This window comes from Apus apus, chromosome 8 (genome assembly GCF_020740795.1).
Source record: "Apus apus isolate bApuApu2 chromosome 8, bApuApu2.pri.cur, whole genome shotgun sequence".
Classification (NCBI taxonomy): domain Eukaryota; kingdom Metazoa; phylum Chordata; class Aves; order Apodiformes; family Apodidae; genus Apus; species Apus apus.
In genome coordinates, this window is record NC_067289.1 from 16,610,412 (window position 1) to 16,628,132 (window position 17,721).

The 17,721-nt window shown below is 53.4% G+C and overlaps 1 protein-coding gene and 2 non-coding genes across 5 annotated transcripts; all 3 read right to left on the reverse strand.

Annotated features, from left to right (window-relative positions):
* Window positions 1-4,220: 4,220 nt before the first annotated feature.
* NCL (nucleolin) lies at window positions 4,221-11,857 on the reverse strand. Of its 3 annotated transcripts, XM_051626820.1 has the most exons (16): window positions 11,641-11,857; window positions 10,712-10,846; window positions 9,888-10,176; window positions 9,389-9,541; window positions 9,045-9,148; window positions 8,963-8,999; window positions 8,714-8,797; window positions 8,328-8,469; window positions 7,832-7,968; window positions 7,247-7,373; window positions 6,896-7,029; window positions 6,411-6,537; window positions 6,155-6,306; window positions 5,522-5,648; window positions 4,888-5,120; window positions 4,221-4,702 (listed from the first exon to the last, which is right to left on the reverse strand). In XM_051626820.1, exons 1-16 carry the CDS (start codon window positions 11,656-11,658, stop codon window positions 4,623-4,625), a joined length of 2,079 nt encoding a protein of 692 aa, XP_051482780.1. In that variant the 5' UTR covers window positions 11,659-11,857; the 3' UTR covers window positions 4,221-4,622. The 3 variants fall into 3 exon arrangements, with proteins under 3 accessions (XP_051482780.1, XP_051482779.1, XP_051482778.1); XM_051626819.1 differs by having other exon boundaries at window positions 8,963-9,148; window positions 10,739-10,846; XM_051626818.1 differs by having other exon boundaries at window positions 8,963-9,148.
* On the reverse strand, window positions 5,945-6,021 carry LOC127388058 (small nucleolar RNA SNORD20). Its single transcript, XR_007890285.1, has one exon. It is a non-coding gene; the product is annotated as a small nucleolar RNA SNORD20 (small nucleolar RNA).
* Window positions 8,541-8,610, reverse strand: LOC127388057 (small nucleolar RNA SNORD82). Its single transcript, XR_007890284.1, has one exon. It is a non-coding gene; the product is annotated as a small nucleolar RNA SNORD82 (small nucleolar RNA).
* Window positions 11,858-17,721: the final 5,864 nt, after the last annotated feature.

The following is a 17,721-nucleotide window of genomic DNA, read 5'->3' on the forward strand; positions in this document are numbered from 1 at the left end:
CCACCCAAGTCCTCTCTGTGTCCATACTATGCAGCTGGGGAAAGGGGGGGGTCTGCTCTGATGCTGGACCTCACCAGCTCCGAGCCCCCATTAGGGCTGCAGGGTTTTAGCCAGGTGGTTGGGGGACTGGGGTCTTTGTCCCCGACAGGGGGTCCCAGACGATGGTGGCTCCCAGTGCCAGCCCGGGCTGTGCTTGGCTCCTCAGCCCCTCTCCTGGCCTCGCTGTGCGTGTATTTGGAGGAATGCACCCAGCTGAAATTCCTCAGGGATTTATTCCTTCTGGCAGGAAAGGGATGAGGCAGCTGCTGCTGCCCGCGGCCAGGGAAGCAGCAAAGAAACTTGTTTGGCCTCAGCTGGAGTGGCCCAGGGTCTGGTCACACCCAGGACACCAGCTTGGATGCAGGTGGCCCTGGGACTCATTGCAGGGACACCCTCTCCTTGTAGCAGGGTTGCCCCTGGTGGGGGTAACCTCAGAGGGGGACAACAAACCCCTAAAGACCCCATGCATGACTGCTTTGGGCTCAGCCCGTTTTGCAGCAAGTGTGATGCTCCAGGGCAGGTGGGAGAACATCAGTCCCACCCTAGCACATGGAGCTGGGTCCAAGGAGATGAGGTGAAGGAGGGCTGGTGTTTTGCACCACGTCTGCTCCTCTCAGGGTTGTTGTGGTGTTTATTCTACAGCATGAGGCCAAGGAGCACGACAAGGAGTGGTATCATGAGACATGGCCCTTTTTTCTTTGGGCTGAAAGGGCCACAGGAGCTGTTGGGGGAACCCTGAGCAATCTGCTGTGATGGAAACCCCCCAACGTGGAGAAACATGCGGCCACAGATGCTCTCCAGCCACAGACTGCAAGCGTGAGCAAAGCCACAGGCATGTGCAAAGCCACACGTGTGCACTGGTGCTGGTGTGCCAGCTCCTGGGCACAGGCTCTGCACATACAGGTGTCCCCTTGCTCTGGTTTCGCACGCCCAGATGTCCCCACAAGGGTGGCCACAACATGGCCCCGACCACAGTGAAACGCAAGGCACATGTGCACCCTCTCTCTCTCTCTCTCTCGTGCCAGACATTGAAAGGAAAAAATTTCGACTACCTCAAAGGTCCCCCTGTGCAGTGCCTTTTTTTTTTTTTTCTTTCTTCCCTTTTCTTAACGTGTCTTGGAAATCTGCCCGTTTAATTTACTCTGAGTCTGTATGTCCCCCAGGTTAGAAAACAAACCAAAATAAGGGCATAAACCAGCCAAAAAAAAAAAGGGCACCCTCATGCCAAGCCACACCACTTCTCGGCAAATGCCCCTCGGCTGCTCAGATGAGCTGCAAATTTGAAAAGGAAGAGGCTGTTGCAGCAGCAGCACTGTGAAATGTGACCTGATGCACCCAGCAGCACCAGCACCGTGTCCCTGGGGCAGAGCCCTGAGGGCATGTCCGGTGTCTGATGAGCTTGGGCAGCAAACAACACTCCTTTGCGTTCCCATCCCTTCCCTCCTTCCAATGGGAGAGAGTTCAGAAATCCTTTCCAACATGATACCTCCCTAACTTATGGCAGGTACAGTACATTGGTCTGTGTTTATCCTCCATGCAAGGACAGCTCTCGCTCTCCGTTGCACCATGCATGGCCAGCCAAGGCTGCCTGCAGAAACCTCTCAGTGTTGCTCTTCACCTGGTGGGACCTGTACGGAGAAACATTGTAGATTTGGTGAATATTCTAGTCTCGAAATAAAGGTTAAAAGAAGGAGAAGAAGAAAATAAAACCTCAAGCACTTACCTTGTCTCATTGCTAGGGGGTTTCTGCTCATCAAGAGAGACTGGCTGGTTGGGAAGAAGACCTGGTAATGGGCTACAGTGGCAAAACCTCTGCTTGGAGCAGGTATTCGGGGCTGTGGCTGCCCTGTTCCAGCTTGGCATGGTTTCCCTATGGAGCCCGCTGTGGTGTTTAACAAGGGCCAGCAGAAAGTGTCTCTTCCATGCATTCTTCCAGCTGCATTTCAAAACCAGCTAAACTTCAGATTGGGAGCTCCTCACCCTCCTGGGAAGAGCCACTTGAGCAGGTTTGTAAACACATCTGTTTTGCAAAACACCCTCTCCTTGAGCTGAAGATCACTTACCTGTCTCTTGTCATCCTCTCTGTGGCAGGACCTTGGTCACTGCACAGGATGACACACCCCCTGGCCACAAAGGGATACAGATGCCATAGGTCAGCACTAACCCGAGTAGAGAGCACCATGTCCACAGGGATGTGGCTCACATCAGGTTTGAACCTGGCTGGGAAGAAGGGGACGAGTGCCATGGATGGGCCCATGAGTGTCACCTAATTGTTTGGGCACTGGGGAGTCTCCAGGGCTGGCATTCAGCTCCGTTGCTCTATGTGGTGATGTGGAAAGGCCAGCAGAGGAAACCAGGACATGCTGCACTTGGCAGGACACACCACCTGAAAGCAGGGGCCATCTTACCTGTGGCTCCAAAAATTTCACAGGTGGGGGACTAAAGACAAATGCTGAGCTGACCCACCTGTGGCTGCTCCTGCCCTTTCCCTCTCCAGTGGGACCCAGGACTGTCTCCCACAGCGACCCTCCTCCCCAGGCTACCAGGCTGTGAGGTAACGCTCCAGCCAGGGAACCAGGTTCCCAGCGTGAGACCACATTCCAGTGTGAAAGGGGCTGGGCCCCATGAGGCAGGGATGGGCTCACCTGCAAGCTGAGGTGAGTTATGGCAGGGGTAGAGGGTGGGCAGGACGCTGCAGTCCCCAGATCCCTTTGCTCGGCCTCATACAAGGGGATGGACGGACGGAGGGATGATGGATGGAGGGAGGGATGATGGATGGAGGGAGGGATGATGGATGGAGGGATGATGGATGGAGGGATGATGGATGGAGGGATGATGGAGGGAGGGAGGCACGGATGCCTCTGGGACCTGCGGACCCCGCGGCTCCCGCTGCTGCCCCCTGGTGGCCGCTCCCGCACCGCCCTCCGACCATTTGCTCGGTCGGCGGCTCCAAAATGGCTGATGCTCCGAGGGCTGGAGGAAAGGGGCCGGGGGGATGACATACAGACCCTTCTTCAGGTCTCCAGCTGAAGCAGCAGCACCACCCTCAAGCCACAAGCACTGGTTTGATAAAAGAGATTTTATCCGTAGGGAACCCCTTTTTCTTCCAGGGGCTGTGAGATGGGAATCTACAAGGAGCAAAAAACAGCCAGGTTCAACAAAGTGCTTGGTCCCGTGGGTCACAGCAGTCCCCATGAATGCTACATACCTGGGAAAGAGGGGCTAGAAAATTGCCCCCTGGAAAAGGACCGATACCCAGGTGAATATGAAGCAGCAGTGTGACCAGGTGGCCCAGAGCACCCTGCCATTCTACAACCACATCAGCATTTTGAGGCATTACATGGAAATTTAAAAGTTGCAAGTATTGCTACAATGCACAAGCCAGCACTGAGGACTGTTAAGACTGGCTGGCAGGACCTTTCAGCAGGACACAGTCAGTTGACATTTAAGCCTGCAGGTACCTGTGACCAGGGAGAGCTTCTGCTGACAGCTACACAGCCCTGCAGCCAATACTGCCCCTGTTAAACCAAACAGCTCCCATGGTTTCTGTGCCCCCATGCTTCTGCAGCCACGTGCAGCAGTCACTCAAGAGCAGTGCTGTCCCCTAACACCTGCCACTACAGGACACCAGCCAAGTGCCTGGCTGAAAAAACCTCCCTGCTGCTGAGGGAACCTAGCACCTTCATCCCCACTCTTCACCCTGGCTCAAACCAGGACAACCCTTAATGAGCCTGAGGAACAGCAAAAGACAGGGGTTTGGTCAAGGTAGCAAGTCTGTTACTTACCCCACATATTTGCTTCACACTCACGGATGAGTGAAGAGGAGACAAATTGGAATGAAGCACAAGAGGCAACATCCGTAGGAGCGTGACTGAGCTGCAGGGCCTTGGTACAAGATCCAATTTACTCATGTGTTAAAAAAGTAAAAAGCCATGGGCAAGCATGCAACATTCCATACATCTTCAGTGAAAAAGCAGGGCTGTGGGCACAGGGTTCAACACCTCAGCCATGCTATTCCTCTCCCTTATTCCCTCCTCCAAGCACAGACACATATATTGCTGGGAGCTGCCTCAGGCCAGAGCAAAGCAGGACACCAGCTGACCTTGAAGAGAGAGAAGGCAGCTCAATACAGACTATTTGTCAGAGCCCTGCTTCATTTAGTGGCACAGAAGTAACACGAACCAGTTTAGGTCCTTTAATCTGTCCAAGACAGGGTGCTGAAGCACAAATGATAAAACATTCTGCATTTTTACAGCAAAAATGCTATGGAAGTTTATAGGAAAAAAAATTTGTACATGGGTAAAACATTATAAATTCAAGACAACTCACAGACAAGGGGCAAATTCCCACATCTATCGCTCTTTTTTTTTTTTTTTTTTTAAAAAGTTCTTTGAATAGGCAAGCAGTCAAAATGGCTTGCTCTCTCTGCCTTGAAATGAAAGTTGTGTCTTCCAAGTGGCTCACAGTACTGCTTTGCATCTTGGAATGTCCTCCGAAGGCTCCGCCAAGATAAAAGGAGAATAAAAACCCCCGGAGTCCTTTCAGATAGTCTCAGAGAGCAGAAGGGAAAGGAAAGGGGAAGTTTATTCAAACTTTATCTTCTTCCCTTGTGGCTTGTGATCTCCACCTCCTCCTCTGCCTCCTCGGAAACCACCTCCTCTACCTAGAAAAAAAATTAGTTTAAGAAACAAAGTTATAGGTGTCCCTGGACAGATACCACTGCCCGCCCAACCCCATCCTGCTTCACATCAGGATCTCTGTGGTGGCACCACACTATAATCCCAAGAATGGGTTTGGGTTAGTTTTTGAGCACACCCCCTAAGAACAGCAACATTGGTCTCTCCTTACCTCCAAATCCTCTGCCACCACCTCTGCCTCCAAATCCACCTCTTCCTCCTCGGCCTCCGCCTCTGCCACCACCTCTGCCTCCAAATCCACCACCAAATCCGCCACCACGTTGAAATTCACCCTTTGGTTTGGCAAAATCCAGGATTACTTTGTTTCCATCTATCTCTCCATCCTCCATGGCTTCTTTAGCTGCTTTGGCATCTTCTGGGGAGCTGAAGTCTACAAACCCAAACCTAGGAAATGGTTTAAGAGACAGACAGTCAGACTCCACAAGCTGTAGCACCACCTGCAGGTCCTCAGTAGCAATCCCTCTGGAAACACCAGCCTCAGAGGGATCAGGACCCTGCTACTTGTAGAACAGCAGAGGCTAATGGCAACCCATGGAGCCCCACTTCAAGTCTGCCAGTGCTGAACAGTTAATATTCTTCTCGTGCGAATCCATCGGCTGCCACGGATCTGTTGGCAGGGAGGAGCTCATTGAGAAGTGAGTGTCTGGTGCCCTCTACAGACCCGAAGCTGTAGCGGTGTTCTCTGGCTCCAAGCACCAGCATGAACATTAGGAACAGCCCACACTACGTATGAAAGTGAGGCTTTCTGTAGCAACTGAACTAATCCCAGGTGATGTTGAACATACCCTTTAGATGACCCGGTGTCTCTGTCTGTGACTATTCTAGCACTGATAGAGCCTTCAAATGATTCTCTTAGCGTCTCTTCTGTGGTGTCCTCAGAAAGGCCTCTGACAAACAATGTTTTGCTTTGTTCTGCAGAAAGAGAATACATTCAGAGATCACGATGTCTCAACACAGTAACCATCAGTTTCTTAACATCACATCCAGCTTGCACCACTGGCTCCCAGAACAGCCTGCAGGGCTAAGGGACAAAGCCCTTGAAAATTTGTTCAGGACTGCACTTAGAATCTGATGTCAAAGTATCTCTATCAGCCAGCCTGGTACTGTAAAAAATTTCCACACACACACACACACCCCCCCTCCCATTTTTTAAATTTAAATGAGATGTTTGCATCTCATCAGTAGGGATATTAACCGGACAGACACTGCTGGATCAGCACTTGACTATCTAGAGGACTTCGGCAATAGTTTCATCAGCGTTTCAGATAATCAGTCATCATATCCAGCACACTCACCCATGAAGTCTTTTACACCACAGGCATATTGTCTTTATTTTCAAAGCAGCCCTGAGTTGGCATAAATGGCACACTCCTGCCACAGCTGGCTCAAGATCAAATGGTCTAACATGGAACACTTACGATTAAATCCTCCTCTTGCATTCATGGTCCCTTTCTGCCATGATGGTGAACTGAATTCCAGCCTGATTGTTCTGCCTTCAATCTCTGTGTTGTTATAGGAATTCAATGCCTCTCTGGCATCCTCAGCTGTGGGGAATTCTACAAACGCATACCTATTTGGAGAGGAAGGTATCAGTCAGCCTAGGAGCACAAGGCATCTGTGGGGACAGGTCATTCACAAAGCCAACTCAGGAGTCAGGAGAAAGGCCCAACATACCCTTTAGGCCTGCCCTGGTTGTTCTGTGGCATCTTGATGGAAGAAGCTTTCTTAAACACTTCTTGAAGACTTTCTTCTGAAGCAGCATATGCAAGGTTGTTGACAATTAGGGTCTTTGACTCTCCACCTATGGAAAAAGCACAGTGCTGTTAAGTTTAAGTTTGGAGGAGAGCTCTGCCTTCCTTTAGGTGCATCCTCCTTTCTAGGGTGACAGCAGTTGTTGCTCTCCCCTCACCTCGAGGCTCGAGGCCAAACGCTACACTGCTTTGGTCACCTAGACTAGTTGTCCCCCCCTCTGTCTGAAACAATCAGCAGAGACATAAAACACGTAGGGGACGCAGATTCTGAGTTAGGCAAAAGGTTCTTCCCTGGTATCTTATGGCTTTCCTGCAGTGCTTCAAGTATCATCCCTAGAAAATCTCTGAAACAAGTAAAATTGAATCCTAAATACAATTTGCATGCACATTATTGGTCTGGAAAAGTACCTTTCTGATGTTCTTGATTGCTCTTCTCACCAGTGAAGTCAATGATAATGGTACGACCATTGATCTCTGTGCCCTGCTTCTCCTCCAGAGCTTTATTTGCATCAGCTTCTGTTTTAAATTCAATATAGGCCATCCTACAGCACAGGAAAGAGCATAAGCAAATGCCTTCTTCCAGGAACAACAAGTTAATGGGGAAGAGCAAAGATATGGTGGAAAAAAGCTCAAAAAATTATCATGTTTAGTATACCTAAGGCAGCAGGTCCCTTAAGGCAGCTTAAGTACACAAGCTTATCAAAAGATGCCAGGAGCCTGAGGAACAGCAAAGCCCCAGCAGTCCTCTCAGCTACATACCCTCTGCTGGTGCCCTCCTTGTTCATGACTATCCGCACTTCTGCTGCGTTTTCAAACACATCTCTTATCTCCTCCTCAGTGATGCGGTAGGGCAGGTTCTTCACAAACAGGGTTCTAGCATCTCTCTCTGCAAAGCCAAAAATCCCTTCTTAACAACACTGCCAGTCCAGGGAGAACCAGAGTGAGCTGATCCAGCAGAAAATAAACCACAGTAAGCATTCACATTTTCAGAAGCTGGAAAAGGGAGAAGTCCAACAGCTGCCTAATTAACTGTGGTAATGTAACCATTGTGACACCTAATTAGGCTGTCACTGTATTTCTCTTAAAGGCATCAAGGTATCAACATTTTTTGAAGAGCCACATTTTCTCCTCAGACCCCTCAATATGAAGTTTATTTGGATCATGTTTCTAGATACACTACGTCTACACTTGCCCGTCCATTTACGAGCATTTGAGCTCAGAACAGCTTGATGTGGCTTCAAAGAGCAGAGCAGCTGCCCCCAGTAACACTGCAGCCCTGCTCCAAGGCCTGGGCATGGCGGCTGTTCAGTGATGTGCACAGGTATTCAGAGTTAGAGGCTGTACCTTTCTTATCTTCTTTCATCGTTTCCTTGCTCTTTGCCTTTTCCAGTTTGATTTCACTACCCATTAACTTCTTCCCATTCATTTGGAGAGCTTTATCCAGGTCTTCACCAGATGAGAAGTCTACATAGCCGAATTTCCTGAAAGAAGAGTAACCTTTGTGTTTACCCTGACCTAGCTCTGGCAGCAGAGAACACCAACAGAAACCCAGAAACAGAGAGGTCCCCACTGGTCAAGTTAGAGCATTGATAAAACAAATGCCAACTCGCCCAGAACCAAAACAGAGAACATCAGCTCTGTACTTATGACAGTTCTCCCTTTAGGGAGCTCTGTATGAAAAAGCAGCAAGCCAAGCAAATACAACCCCCTTATCAGCGCTGTGCCCAGCAAGCAACATGCAGGAGCCTGAAGGGAACCCACAAAAGCACAGTTGCATCTCTCTGAAAAAAGTACTGCCAATTAAAAGAAATAAGCAGCAAAATCCTACTGTTGAACTCACTTGGAAGAACCAATTCTGACATCTAAGACCTCAATATTCTTCTTCCCAAAGAATTCTCTGATGCCAGTCTTCAGTTCTTCATACTCCTTGGTGGGGACTAAATTTCCCACAAAGAGGGAGAAAGCTGACATGGGCCCTTTCACTGAAAAGATAATAAGAGGTTTTTTTTAAAGGCTATTAAAAGAACTGGAAACCAGACTCCAGGCAGCTTTAGCACATCAGTTTTAGCTCAAAAGTTACATCATACTTCAGTATTAAGTCCCTTAGAATCATCATTTGTGCTGGAAAAAAATCCCACTGAGCATCCTGCCCCTTATGTGCCTTCCCCAACAGTCCAACAAGAGTCCATCAGACAAGCACCATTTGATGATCCCACAACCACCTACCCTCTGTTTTCTTTTTCTTGGCCTCCGGAGCACTTTTATTGGCCATTTCTTTCTTCCTCTTTCCAGGTGCTTCCTTGACAGGCTCTGTGATAAAAAATAAACAGCAGCACTGTAATAGAAGTACAAAACTACTTTACTATGCTGGGTTGATAGAGAAGCATTAACCTTGACAGCAACCACATGCAAGATGTTCTGCTCAGACATCTTCTGTTATTGGAGAGTTATGGTCTCAAAAAAATCTAAACTTACTTTCATCCTCACTGTCCTCCTCAGCATCCTCTTCATCCTCCTCCTCCTCTTCATCCTCATCATCCTCCTCACCCTCTTCAACTTCCTCATCTTCAGATTCTGCCTTGGCTTTCACTGGTGCAGCCTTTGCTGGAGTAGCCTTCTTCACCTGAACAGGCGTTGTGTCCATGGCTTCATCTTCAGACTCTGAAACAAGATGAGCACAACATTTCAGACACATTGAAGATTAAGCCCCTTTTGAGACTAAGAAAAGTAAAACAGTGTTCTTCACTAATCTGAGTTTACATGTCCTTAGAAAAAGAGATTAATAAAATTATAGTGTTTATAAACAAGCTGCTTCTGCCTCAACTTTTACTGGATTAAAACCCAGTATCTTAAGCCCAAGAGAAAATTAAGTTTTACTAGCCATAAGGAAGTCTCACATACCATCATCTTCCTCTTCATCATCATCCTCCTCATCATCATCCTCCTCTTCTTCAGACTCTTGCTTTGCTACCACAACTGCAGGCTTTTTGGCTGGTAAAGCCACAGGCTTTTTGGCTGCAGGCTTCACAGGCATTGGTGGTTCATCCTCCTCATCTGCAACAACAGCACAGCAGATGTTCACCCACACCACTCAGCCTTCAACTTCACTAGTAAAGTACTGTTCCCACAAGATTTTTGCAAAGTTCAGGAAAGAAAGATCAGGAAACTAGAAGATGCTTGATGTGTTGCGTGTACTGCAGCTGCAGTCCCAAGTTCTCCTCCAGCCATGACTGATTCCCCACCTCTCCTTCCTCACGACCTTTAATGAATGAATCCCCCTCTGCAGACTCTTAAACCACACTAGACTTTCAATTCCAAAGCTATTCAAACTCATCGACTTGACTAGACCAGCCTGAAACACCTTCTATAAGGATGAACACATATTTCAAAAGTAACTTACCAGAATCATCCTCTTCATCATCATCCTCCTCCTCATCATCATCATCTTCATCATCATCTTCATCCTCCTCCTCACTTTCTTCCTTCTTGGCGTTCTTTCCATTCTTTGCTCCTTTGGTGAGGACAGCAGCCTTTTTAGGTGATGGAACAACAGCTTTCTTAGCTGGAGTAGCCACAGGCTTCTTGGCAGGGGTAACTGCCTTTTTTGCAGGAGTGGCGACCTTCTTTGCAGGGGTAGCTGCCTTCTTGGCTGGTGTAACTGCAACTTTCTGTTTCTTCTGAGGGATCATCTGAAATACACATCAGTGTAAGATTCTTACCTGGCCCTTTAAACTACTAGTACTTCAGTGTCAGACTAATATTTAGCAACTGCAACCTCGAGCAGATCCTTCTGTCATACTTATTTCCTGCTGAATGACCGTAACTCTCTCTTCTGTTGAATTAATAAAGTTTACAATCTGATTTTCCCTGCTTTTAACAGGCTGCTTATGAACGTTAAAGCATCTCCTAATTCTCTGGTCCTGAAGCAAGACCAGTGACCTCCAGCAGCCTGAAAGTTTTAGTCTTTTGTATTACTTGCAATACATTACTTATTGCTGATGCTCTACTGGAGTAATGAATCACCCACATGCTCATCAGTACTAGGAACAGCTTTGGGATCAAAACAGCCCTTCCAAGGGCTGAAGTACAGACTTAGCCATTATTCCCCACACTGCTTTCCTCTGAGGAAAGCCAGTTTGTTCATTCCCCACACTGACAGATGCCAAGTGTTCATTCATGCCCATTCTCTCTCTGCCCCCCAACCCTTTTATAACATGTTCATACTTTCGACTTCATTCCCAGCCCGGTCACCTCTTCTCCGCTGCTTTCCTCTAGCTCAGAAGACTCTTCTTCCTCGCTTTCCTCGAACTTTTTGGGGGGAGGAACCATTTTTTTCTGTTTGATTTGATTCTTGGGAGCCTGGAAAAGAGAGAACCAGCTTGTGAGGTGGCGGCTCCGGGGCACAAGTGTCCCCAGCACGTGGCCGCCCCAGCGCGGCGGCCGGACGGGGCCTTCGGGTCCCGGAGATGGGGGGGGGGGGGGAAGGGGTGTCCCGGTCCCGGTGGGTGGGGGGTTCCGGTCCCGGACGAGGGGGTTGGGTCCCGGTCCCGGAGGGGGGGGGGTCCCGGTCCCGGTGTGGGGGGGGTTCCCGGTCCCGGAGGGGGGAGTTGGGTCCCGGTCCCGGAGGGGGGAGTTGGGTCCCGGTCCCGGAGGGGGGGGCTCCCGGTCCCGGTGTGGGGGGGTGCTGCCCCCCGGGCTGTCAGGGGGGCCCCGCGCGCCCCCACGTGCTCGCCCCCCCCCGCCGCACCACGTGGCCGCGCGCCGCCGTAGCCCCGCCCCCTCTCCCGGGCCGCGCGCGCTCGCTCGCACGCGGCGCGCCCCGAAATCCCGGCCCCGTCCTTCCCCCCCCCCCCCCCCCGCCCCCGAGCCCCCCGCCCCGCACACCGAGACCCCCGCTCCCCGCCAGCACGACGGGATCGGGACGGGCCCCGCGCGGCTCCCGCGGCCCCGCCCCGCGCCGCCATCTTCGCAGGGAGGGCGGGGAGGCCTAGACAGCCCCGCGCGGCCCGAGGGCATGGTGGCGGGAAGGCGGCCCGCATCGCCCCCGGTGACCCCCTCCTCCCCCCCCCATCGCCCCCCGCCCGCCCCAGCGCGGCGGCTGCCGCCCGCTCCCCGCCCGCTCCCCGCCGCGCGGCCCCGCCCGCCGCGCTCACCTTGCTGATCTTCACCATGATGGCGGCGGACGGCCCAGGGGCGGCGGCCCGGCTGCCTCAGGAGCGGGGTGGGCCGTGCGGCGGGGCAGGCGCGGAGCGGGCCGCGGGCGGGCGGGAGCGGCGGGCGGGAGCGGCGGGACGCGCCGGGCACCGAGCGGGGACTGACCCGAAAGAGCGAGCGCGGCCCCTCCCGCGGCCTTGCCTAGCCCCGCGCCGCGCCCCGCCCCCGCCGCCCCCGCCGCGGCCAATCGCCGCGCTCGCTGCGCCCGCCGGCCAATCACCGCCCCCGCCCCTCGAGCGCCTCCGCCAATCGGCGGCGCGCTGCCGGCAACCAACGGGAGAGCGCGTTACAGCCGGAGGCGGGACTGAGGCTGTGCGGGGGGGGGGGGGGGGGGCGCGCTGCCCTCCCGGCAGGAGTTGTGCTCAGCCAATCAGAGCGCAGCAGCACGGCGCCTGCGCGCGGATTGGGCGGTGGGGCTCGGGGGGGGGGCGTGGCCGGGGCCGCGGGAGAGCACGTGGCCGTCGGCGGGACACGTGGGGGAGCCGGGCCTGGGCTGGGGGGGTCCCGGGATCCCGGGGCTGGGGGGCTCGGGGGGCGGTCCGGAAGTTCCGGGGCCGGGCGGGGGTCTAGAGGTCCCAGGGCTGGCGGGGGGGGGAGGTCCGGCAGTCCCGGGGCCGGAAGGAGGGTCCGGGGTCCCAGCAACGGCGCCGGGAGGGGCGTCCCGGGGCCGGGAGGGGCATCCGGGGGTCGAGGGGCCGCGGGGCAGATCCGGGGGTCCCAGGGCCGGTAGCCAGCCTGGCCGCCGCCCGCTTCCCAGGATATGCAGCAGGAACTCGGCCCCGGGGGTGGATCTCGGCCTGAGGGGGCTTCTGCCTTTTCCTTTGCCGTGGCAGAGGGACGGGGCTGCAGGATCCCCAGCACTGCCTTTGCCACCTTCCATCTGCTGCCCGACTCGGGTGGTTCTGAGCCCTCCTTGGGCAGGTTGGAGCATCCCCGGGAGCGGGTCGCTGTGCAGCTGCTGAGGCTGCGGTTGGCACAGGAGGACTCGGCAGCTGCCGCCCTGCTGGGGAGAAGCGGCCCAGTGCTGGAGAGAAAAATGTGCCTGCGCTTGCCTGCTGAATGCTTTGGACATCATTCGTTGAAAGAAGACATCAGCTTTCTTCCTGGGGAGTTTTAGCCCAGTGGCTATAAAGTCAGGGCAGGAATGGCCCCAAGGCAGAACGTGACACCCCTGGTTAACTTGCCTGCCTGCTGGCAGGGCTGAGGGCTGCCTTGCCCCCCTGCCTCATACGGTGCTCCCCAAGGACCTTCATAGCTACCTTACATCCCCTCCCACTTCAAACTGGCTGTCCAGTTAGCTCTGGGGGGCTCCTGATTCGGTCGTGGGTGACTGTAGCTGCTTACCCTTCCAGGTCTGCTTGTCCCCAGAGGAAGCAGTGACACGGACCCAGGGTGGCCCGTGGGAATGCAGGGTGATGGAGAGGGAGTCTTGGCAGGAGTTTTTTAACTGTCTGGAGCAAGAGCTGATTGCACCCTCCTCACCATCCCGGCACAAACAAAATCCCACATTATTGTTGCTGGCAGAGCTCTGCTGCCAGTGCTGGGGCTGGCCTTGGTTCCTCTCCATGCTGTGGAAGGGCTGGTTTGCCATGGGAAAGGAACAGCTGTTCCTTCAGCCAGGGGCAGTTTTGGCAGCAGGACCTTACATGTGTCTAATAACATAGTGCCAGTGGTGGGATCAGCAGAGGGTTGGGCTGGCAGCTGGCCTGTCTTGGTTCCCAGCCCTGGCAGGGGACATCTCAGCATGGCCTGTGCTCCATCTCTTCTCCAGCAGTCTGCTTGCTGCTGGCAGGTTGTCCTCGGTGCTGGCCCCTCAGGTTGCAGCAGGACCCCTGTGTGGAGAAGTGAGAACTGGTGCTGTGCTATCACATGCACTGTGTTAATCCAGGCACTGCTGAGCAGGTCAGGGTATGTCCCAACCCTGTCAGCTGCTGCTGTGGCCCAGGATGCCACAGGGTTCAGGAAAGCAGCTGGAGCACCACTGGCATTTAGGTTGGACTGTTCCCCATAACCCACCTGTGGTCAGGACCTCCAAGCAGCCATAGCAGTGGGTAGGAGGATGCAGGAGCAGCAGCAAGGCCAGCCTTTTCCCGGGGATACACAACATTCCAAGGCTGTCCCAGAGAGCCCTGCTCCTGTGCAGGCACCACCAGAAATTTCACAGCCAAGGGAGATCCACAGGGCACCATCTGTGAGAAGAAATTTGGCCACAAGGTGGGTTTAACAGCTCTATTTGTGGAGTAAATGTATTTTAGGTGCTTTCACGGCTGTCTCTTGTAGCATGACTGCAGCTTGGGAGCGCTGACCTAATTCCACAGCTAGAGGGAATTTAGCTGGTTTAATGGAGAGCCCGGGAGGGATTTGCCAAGGATTCCCAGTTTCTGGAAGAAAGAGACTCGTCCCCTGAGCTTCCCCCCAGTCTGGCAGAGCTGGGGACACCTTCCCTGGCTGCCGGTGCCCCATGGCCAGCCAGGCAAGATGGGGGGGACACCCCCACGGGGGCTGTAGCTGGGGTGTGTCCCCGGACCTGCTCAGCCTGTGCCTGGTCACGGCTGCGTGTTTCCACTAGATGGTGACAAAAGGCTGCAACGCCGGTCCCGAGCGGGACCCGCGGGGCTCCCCGGCCTCCCAGAAACACCCCCCGTGAGTGCAGCTGAGCAGGACATCCCACCCTGCCTGCTGCTTCTGTCCCAGGAGACCTGGGGACATGGACGGGAGGGTCAGAGACGAGCCCTGCATTTGATACCCACCAGATAGGTGCAGCAGCCAAGCACAGTCGGGACAGGAAATGTTTTACCTGTGGCTTGGGAAAAACTGCCAGGGACCTCCAACCAAACACCCCATGGGTACTCAGGGAGGGGGGACACAAGCTAGGAAAACCAGCTGTGCCCTCAAGTTCCCTGGCCCCTGCTACAGGGTCCAAACAGTGGCCTGGTGTGGGTATGACACAGCAAAGGTGACAGTGAAAAATGGCAAATTTACCCATCCCAGATCTAGGCACTGCTTAACACCTCTTAGGCATCCCCCTGTCCCACCAGTGAAGCCCCTGCCATTCGCTGCCAGCCAGAGCCACTGCAGTGGGTACCACAGAGCAGCTGATGGGTAGAACCCAGCAGGGCCAGGCACACAGAATCACAAAATGTTAAGGGCTGGAAGGGACCTCTGGAGATCATCTAGTCCAAACCCCCTGCTAGAGTAGGATCCCTGAGAGCAGATCACACAGGAACATGTCCGGACGGGTTTTGAATGTTTCTAGGGATGGAGACTCCCTGAACAGCCTGTTCCAGTGCTCTGTTACCCTCAGAGTAAAGAATTATTTTCTCATATTCAGGTTAAATCTCCTGTGTACCAGTTTGTAACCATTACGCCTTGTTCTGTCACTGAAACTTGGCCTCTCTTCCCAACCACACAGGTCACTTCACATACCTGATAAGTGGAGAAAACTTTTCCCAGGCCCTTATTAATGCAAGGCATCAAATTAGATGAGTCTGTGTGGTACCCTAATTACATATTTCCTTCATTACTCACCTGGCTGTGCCAAGAGGAGAGCCCTTGAGAATGTTGACAGTAAAGTGGGTGCAGGGCTTGCTGTGACAAACAGATTTCATTTGAGTGGCCACACACCAGCCCAGGTCCTGTGCCTTGAAATGGGCAGTTGGGACACAGTGAGCTGCAGGGCTGGAAGTCAATGATGCCTGGCAGAGCATGGGGCTTCTTCTCTGAGGAGCATCCTTTTTGAGATGGGATGCTGCAGGGATTGGCATGGTCCCCTGGAGCCAGGCACACCCCTCCTTGCTCCAGCCGATGATGGGCGATAACTCAGCACATCCCTCTGGGATAAGGCTGTGCCATTCCCTGGGGAAAAGCCCTGCTGACACACAGGGTGTTTCGTACGTGCAGCATTTGGTCTCCCCATGACCTCCAAGTATTCCTTGAAATGGTCATTCCTGGTATCCTGCAGAGAAAAAGGGCTTCTCCATTTCCAGAAGATGATGGTACCCCCTGAGATGTCCCTTCTGGCTGCTTGCTTCCTCTCCCTAACCCCCCTTGCCTGGGGCTGGCAGCAGGACCTTGCTGCCTGAGATCTGCCCAGAGCCTCCGAGGCAGGCAGGGTTCCCCTGTGGCTCTGCTCAGCAGAAAGAACAAGTACAGCCCTGGAAAAAATGGTGCCAGGGAGAGAAGTGAGACTGAAACAAAGAGGGCTTGCATTAGGTGTGAGATAAAGATGAGAAATCAGGCTAAGGAGATGTGGAGCAATTCAGGAGGCAAGAGTGGAGCCCAGGAGTGCCCTCCTCTCCCCATCAGGATGGAGAAAGTTGGTGAGATGGGAACCAGGAAGTATTTTGAAGCAATACATGCAAATGCCTTTATAACCCATGGGGAAGTCAACCTGGGGAAGAGTTAGAGGTGAACCCAGTTCAGCAATCCCAGGCTAGCAGCCAGTGCACGTCACCACCCCAGCAACTGCACATCCCTGAACTGCCCTGCTGAGCTTGGGAAGGCTCTGCAGGACTGCTGTGGGGACAGCCCAGAGGGGGAAGTTCCTCTTGGCACAAGGCATTTCTGTGCATCCTATTCATCTCCAGAGCCAGGCACCAGGGAATGGGATCCAGACAAGCACCAGGTCTCTGGGGATGACTCAGGAGTTGAGTAAAAATTCAGCAGACTGCTCATGGCTCAGCACAGCTGCCCCATGGCACAGGCCCATGGTGCATGACACGTGGTTTTGCCTCCACTCACTCACATTTTACCTGCTGGAAGTTCCCTCTGCTCTCAGGCTCGTGTTGGGCTATTTCCATTTCACAGCAGCTCCTGGGCATGGGGCCAGTAGAAGGCAGACACTCTGCCTGGAACAAACCCATCCAGGGAAATGTTATTCTCTTTTTTTTTCCATCCTCAAACAAATAACAAGAACAACAAAAGAAGAATCTTTGTTGTGTCCAAACTGGAAAAAGTAGGAGCCTTTCTCCACACCCCACTCCCATTTTTGTGTCTGGGTGCAGCAGTGAGCTCAGCCCTGCCTCGGGAGCTGCTCCCACTGCTCAGCAAAGGCAGCGAGCACTGTGGCACCATCACCCAGGGCTTCCCCATATCCTTACCTCTAAAGCCAGGAGAGAGCTAAACGACAGTGGGAAGAGCAACCACACAACACGCTGTTGCTCCCAGGGCCTCCCTTGTAGACCCCCCTCTCCCCCAAGTCCCCAGTATGACATCCCAGCCTCTGCTAGGCGAGCCAACAGGTCCTCGCCATCACAGGCAAGCCCAAACTGCCTTCAGAAACAGGAGCTGGTGCCAGTGGAAAGTGTGCTGGGTGGCTTCTCAGTGAGAAATTATCTGTCCTTTCCCCAGGGAGCTGCCATTCTGTGTTGTTCCAGCAAAAGTTGCCCACCAAGCCCCATCCATAAGGTCTGAAAAGCTCCTGCCAGCAGCAGGGACCAGCCACCCTGAGGACTTTTGTGTTGCATCAGGAGGTCAAGCCACGAGCTGAGCTTTTTGGAAAAGGTCATTTGACACTTGACTGTGCCTGCAAAGCTCAGGTGACCCAGGCTGGCATCAAGCTGTACAGACCACCCAAGAGCCTGGGGAAGGTCAGAGCTCAGGAGCCACCAGCAGGGTGCCAGGGATGCTGAGCCCATCCAGCTTTCACCTTCCACCTGCCCCAACCTCTGCAGCAAGCTCCATCTAAAGGACATTAAAACTAAGGGCTGAAAGTGCTTCCCCATCCTGGGCAACTCTCAGGCTGTTTGTGCCTCATCCCAGCAGCACATTGGGTTGTGTCACTTACCAGCTCTTGCTTCAGAAAGTCCCACTGGCAGGGTGTGAGTTAAACCCACTGCTTTCAAACTTTCTACAACCATAGTTAAAAATAAGACTAGGAGTAGTAATTTCCCCCACTGTCAGTGTTCTCAGACCCAAAACCTGGTCCTGAGCAGCCTGGTGGTGTCTCATTAATCCAAGTGAGCGTGTGATAACGACGCCTGCATCTGGGGAGGGAGGCGAGAACATGTCTTTTTGGGGAA

Excerpts from the sequence above, each read along its gene's own strand:
- NCL (XM_051626818.1), bottom strand. Across the intron at positions 7,030-7,246 it reads AAGGAGGGCACCAGCAGAGG|GATGGCCTATATTGAATTTA; the intron begins GTATGTAGCTGA and ends CCTGTGCTGTAG. Across the intron at positions 5,121-5,521 it reads GACACCGGGTCATCTAAAGG|GTTTGGGTTTGTAGACTTCA; the intron begins GTATGTTCAACA and ends ACCATTTCCTAG.